This window comes from Leucoraja erinacea, chromosome 9 (genome assembly GCF_028641065.1).
Source record: "Leucoraja erinacea ecotype New England chromosome 9, Leri_hhj_1, whole genome shotgun sequence".
Taxonomy (NCBI): Eukaryota; Metazoa; Chordata; class Chondrichthyes; order Rajiformes; family Rajidae; genus Leucoraja; species Leucoraja erinaceus.
Window position 1 is genome coordinate 2,017,833 of NC_073385.1, and position 6,000 is coordinate 2,023,832.

The 6,000-nt window shown below is 46.6% G+C and overlaps 1 protein-coding gene across 3 annotated transcripts in view; it reads right to left on the reverse strand.

Moving 5' to 3' along the window:
• Positions 1 to 5,359, reverse strand: part of prima1 (proline rich membrane anchor 1) — a 121,280-nt gene extending 115,921 nt beyond the window's left edge. For 2 of the 3 annotated variants that reach the window (XM_055640081.1, XM_055640080.1), the window contains exons 1-2: positions 3,635 to 5,359; positions 3,367 to 3,502 (exon numbers count right to left, since the gene is read on the reverse strand). In XM_055640081.1, the coding sequence (XP_055496056.1) occupies positions 3,367 to 3,502; positions 3,635 to 3,709 (211 nt within the window). In that variant the 5' untranslated portion in view covers positions 3,710 to 5,359. The remainder of the gene's footprint in view (positions 1 to 3,366; positions 3,503 to 3,634) is intronic. The other variant, XR_008723969.1, reaches the window with a different exon arrangement.
• Between the last annotated feature and the right edge of the window lie 641 nt (positions 5,360 to 6,000).

Here is a 6,000-nt window from a genome sequence, read left to right on the forward strand (position 1 = left end):
AAGGGGATCAGGGGGTATGGAGAGAAGGCAGGTACAGGATACTGAGTTGGATGATCAGCCATGATCATATTGAATGGCGGTGCAGGCTCGAAGGGCCGAATGGCCTACTCCTGCACCTAATTTCTATGTTTTCTATGTTTCTATGTTTATTTTAGTTAATCCTGCGAATATCGAATCCAGTGTTTGTTTCAAAATATCTGCTACATTTCCTTTACTGCCACATTATCAGAAAAATAATATTACCAACTACCACCCACCACCTGATATTAGGCTGAAGTTGCATAATCTCCTGATTACAATGAGACAGTTTGGTCTGGCCATGCATTAACTTGATCTATTGTTAGTGTCGTCAGATGCCGGAGGCTAACTTTCACCGACAGCTTGCAGTTCACCACTCGCAAAGCTTGGCCTTGCATTGTGTACATAATAAATCTCAGAATGCGGAAGATCGCTGATAACTGCCAAAAATTATTACAGGCAAATAGAATTAAAATGTAGGAATTCACTGGTGGTAAGGGAAGCCTTCGGGTTATGAGGGACATACGTCCTGATACAATGAGACCATTTGCTCAGTCTCTTGCTATTAATCCTTTTAGACATTCACTTGAAGAATCATAAAACATTTACTGACTTTTATTTTGATCACAATAAATGGTTGCTCCATCCTTCATAGGTACTATTTGCAGTAAAACTCGATGAAATACAGTGAAGCAAAAATGAAAAAAATATTCCATAAAAATTTTGAATTGTACAACAAATATATTAAAGGATATTTTAGATATTATCACTGATGTACAGTCTGGCATGGTCAATTTGAAGATCATAATGGGCAAATGAGGCAAGGTTATAAGTGATAGGATCAGAATTAGGACATTCGGCCCATCAAGTCCACTCCGCGATTCAATATAGAAAATGAGGTGCAGGAGGCCCTTCGAGCCAGCAGCGCCATTCATTGCGATCATGGCTGATCGTCCCCAATCAATAACCCGTGCCTGACCTCCTCATATCCCTTGACTCCACTAGCCCCTAGAGCTCTATCTAACTCTCTCTTAAATCCATCCAGTGATTTGGCCTCCACTGCCCTCTGTGGAAGGGAATTCCACAAATTTACAACTCTCTGGGTGAAAACGTTTTTTCTCACCTCAGTGACCTCCCCTTTATTCAAAGACTGTGGCCCCTGGTTCTGGACTCGCCCAACATTGGGAACATTTTTCCTGCATCTAGCTTGTCCAGTCCTTTTATAATTTTATATGTTTTATAAGAATCCCCCTCATCCTTCTAAACTCCAGTAAATACATGCCTAGCCTTTTCAATCTTTCCTCATATGACAGTCCCGCCATCCCAGGGATCAATCTCGTGAACCTACGCTGCACTGCCTCAATCACAAGGATGTCCTTCCTCAAATTAGGAGACCAAAACTGTACGCAATACTCCAGATGCGGTCTTACCAGAGCCCTATACAACTGCAGAAGAACCTCTTTACTCCTATACTGAAATCCTCTTGTAATGAAGGTCAACATTCCATTAGCTTTCTTCACTGCTTGCTGTACCTGCATGCCAACTTTCATTGACCGGTGTACAAGGACACCCAGGTCTCGTTGTAACTCCCCCTTACCCAACCTAACCCCATTGAGATAATAATCTGCCCCCTTGTTTTTGCTGCCAAAGTGGATAACCTCACATTTACCTATATTATACTGCATCTGCCAAGCATCTGCCCACTCACTCAACCTGTCCAGGTCACCCTGCAACCTCCTAACATCCTCTTCACAGCTCACTCTGCCACCCAGCTTTGTGTCATCCGCAAACTTGCTAGTGTTGCTCCTAATTCCCTCTTCCAAATCATTAATATATATGGTAAACAGTTACGGCCCCAACACCAAGCCTTGCGGCACTCCACTCGCCACTGCCTGCCATTCTGAAAAGGACCCGTTCACTCCTACTCTTTGCTTCCTGTCTGCCAACCAATTTTCTATCCATGTCAACACCTTACCTCCAACACCATGTGCTCTAATTTTAGTCACCAGTCTCCCGTGCGGGACCTTATAAAAGGTTTTCTGAAAGTCTAGATACACTACATCCACTGGCTCCCCTTCATCCATTTTACTTGTCACATTCTCAAAAAATTCCAGATTAGTCAAGCATGATTTTCCTTTCATAAATCCATGCTGACTTGGACTAATCCTTTTACAGCTATCCAAATGCCACATTATTACCTCTTTAATAATTGACTCCAGCATCTTTCCCACCACCGAAGTCAGGCTAACTGGTCTGTAATTCCCCGTTTTCTCTCTCGCTCCTTTCTTGAAAAGTGGGATAACATTAGCTATCCTCCAATCCACAGGAACTGATCCTGAATCTATTGAACATTGGAAAATGATCACCAATGCGTTCACTATTTCTAGAGCCACCTCCCTGAGGACCCTGGGATACAGTCCATCAGGCCCTGGGGATTTATCATCCTTCATTCCTTTTAGCCTACCCAATACCATTTCTCGCCTAATGAAAATGTATTTCAATTCCTCGACCCCCTTAGATCCTCTGTCCTCCAGTACAATCATGGCTGATCTATCTCTCCCTCCTAACCCCATTCTCCTGCCTTCTCCCAATAATCTGTCACCCTGAAATAAACAATAATTTATCTATCTCTGCCTTAAATATACCCGCTGACTTGGCCTCTACAGCCTTCTGTGGCAAGGAATTCCACAGATTCACCACCCTGTGGCGAAGATGGTTCCTATATTAAAATATTCGCAGCACAAATGTTTAGCTTGTGAAGTCCCTGCTTTGAATGTTTTGAAAAAAAAATAGAAGGATAAATGCAAACTGTGAACAAGGTCCTCTTTTTGTTGTTTACTTTCCCCAACTTTCCAAAAAGCTGGAAGTTCTGAAAACATAAAAACTGTCTCCTGTTCTGCAAAATTTAACATCACACTGTGTTCGGTTAACTCTCTGCGTGGTGAATTGTTTTAATCTCCCCGCACAGAAAGCTTTGCTCAAAAAGCTGCCTTTTTGTTATTGTTGACCAGTGGAAATGATCTGTGGTGTGGATGTGGAACAGCCTCAACAGCAAGTCGACAGACACGAGACTCGTTCCAAAAGGTCTCCTGGGCTTTTTCACAGGAAGTGGCAAATTGCGAGAGAATGCGGTCACATTCAGCATTTACTTTGACTGCGGGGTGATAATAAACTCCTGACCTCACTCGGGATGGATTAACAGGAAGGAGGGGAGGAGGTGGCGGTTCACCCTAGCCAGCTGTCCTCATTGCTTGGAGAGTGTAGGGTTCTCTATCTCTATCTCATACACACACGCGTACACTCACTCTACAGATAGTCATGCACGTTGAGGCAAGCGTGTCTACTTACTTGGAGAGCCCGCTTGCCTGGGCGGTGGAGGGGGCGGAGGCGGCGGGGGTAAAGGGGGAGGTCGGCACGAACATATCTCTCGGCAGCTGGCAGTCCCGGTGTCCAACACTGACTTCTGGAACTCGCCCTGAGATAGCTGGCAAAGACACTCGCGTTAAACAAGGGGCGCAGGGGAACCAAACGGACACAGCACAATAAACACAAGGCGTGCAACCAACGTTAAATACAGTCTGTCCTCGGGAATGCACGGTGACCGAGGTCAACTCACCTGAAATATAAGCAACAGGGACATGGTAAGGTAGCGACTCAGCAGGCGGAGAAAGTGCAGCTCAGCAGTCAGCATGGTCTAACGTCCCAGTCCCAGTCCCAATCAAAGATCGTAGAAGCTCCTCTAGTATCTTTGGCCCCAACCTCCGACACAAAGTTCAACGGGGCGGGATTCCGCGTTTGCTCGGCAATTTAAAGGGGCGTTGAGTCGAACTGGTTCTTAACGTGAGAGACACACAAAGAGACCGCATCTGCTGGAATCTTGAGCACAAACTTTGATAGGAGGGACGGTTTTCTCCCAGCTATAGTTGTCCCGGGTGAATTCCTCTCCAGGACATGAGGCGGGTTGGAGTCTCTTTAGAGAGTCTCTGTGTGTATGTGTCTGTATGCACATACACACCACGTCCCGGGGTTTAGTTCAACTCTGCTTCTCCTGCGCTCCGGGATGGGGGAGAGAGAGTAGCTGACACACACAAACACACACAGGTCTGTCTGAAGACCTCCGCGCCAGGTTGCAGACAGGGGCAGGCAGGGAGGGGCAAAAAGTTACCAAAGCTCAAGGAATAGTAGTGTGTGTAGGAAGGAACTGCAGATGGTGGTTTAGACCGAACAAGCTGGAGTAACTCAGCGGGCCAGGCAGCATCTCTGGAGAGAAGGAACGGCTGAGGTTTCGGGTGGAGACCCTTCTTCACAGCAGCTTCCGCGCGATGTCAAGGGGGTTGGAGCTGCAACAGGCGGCTGGCATCGTCGGTGCAGCTTGTCCGCTCGCTTCACACGGCTGTCCCAGCCACCGCGGGTTGTCCTCTGCACCGAGACCGCCCGGCACAGCTCCTGCCACGGAGAGACATGTGCAAAGCGAGAGAGAGCGGCGGCAGATTCGCTGCAAGACTCCGTCTCCAACCCTCCCGCCCCTTCCTTGCTAACGCGCTCCAGTGGCTGTGGGCAGCAGCGATGTGTTTAGGTTTTTTTTTTTCTTTTTGCAACTGTGCCAGCGGAGTCCCCGGCGGCTGCTGCTGCTGCTGTTGCTGCTGCTGTTGCTGCCGATGGTTTCACCGATGGTCACATCAGTCGGCTGCACTGCGCCCCATCCACCATCCCTGCCTCTGCCTCTGCATCTGCCAACAATTTGGCTCCAGCTCCAGCTCCAGCTCGCCCCTGTATCTAATCTACGCTCAGCGCGCTGCAGCAATTTTTCATCCCGGTGTAGCGTTTCCATTGTGCACTGCCCCTGAGTGTGTGTGTGTGTTGTGTGTGTGACAACGCTGATTCCGCTGGAATTGTCTCTTCGTGCGGGGCTGAAGGGGCAGGTGACAGCTCCCCTGGACAAATCCAGGCTTTAATGCGGTCATGCCAAGAACTGAAGACTCTCCGGGGTCACTCTCCGCGGGGCTGTGTTTACCGTGGTAGCAGCATAGGAATGAATGGGCACATTGTACACGCACCGAGCAGTCTCCCCTCTCTTGCCTGTTATCTAATGCCCGCCATGTTGTGTAATTTCACCATCAAGTGAGGCTGAGATTGCCAGCCTCTGTAATCTGCAACACCTCCCTCCCCAGGCTGACCGAGGCTGGTTGACCTATTTATATTTGTGCCCATTTTCTTTACTCGCCGAATGCTAATAAGCAATGTTTACTGGCAACTCCAGAAACAAAACAAAAAAGTTGTAGTTATTAATGATACAAAGTTCTCATATTGCATTTTAACATCCGCAACATTTTAACTGGGATTTGCATCGCTTGCAGAACACATCAGGATGGTTTTAAAAAAAAAGTTGTTACAATGACCGATAAAGAAAAATATATCCAGTAACCAATCATACGAATACCGATTAGTTTATTGCCATGTACACCAAGGTGCAATTAAATTCCTTGTTCACATGAAGCTTGTAGAGTAAATTATGAATTTACAGTGATCATAAATACAAATAACAACAGTAGAAGGGTGCAAAGGTGGACACAACGTGCTGGCGGAACTCAGGGGGTCAGGGGGGAAATGATGGTGGGCGTTTCGTGTCGAGACCCTTCTTCACACCCAAACGTCACCCATCCTTTGTCTCCAGAGATACTGCCCGATCTGCCGAGCTACCCCAGCACTTTGTGTTTATCTTCGGTATAAACCGACACCTGCAGTTCCTTCCTACACAGAATGGTACGAAGATTGTTGTGCAAACAAAAGCAACAAGTCAAGTCAAAAATGTTTGACTTGACTCTTGCCATATGCACGGCAACAGAACAATGAAATTCTTACTTGCTGCAACTTAACTCTCCATTTGCACCAAAATACTCAAATAAATATCCAAGAATCAATAATGTAATCAATTAATAATCAGTAATATCAGGAAATGATAATAGTGCAAAACTGAAATCC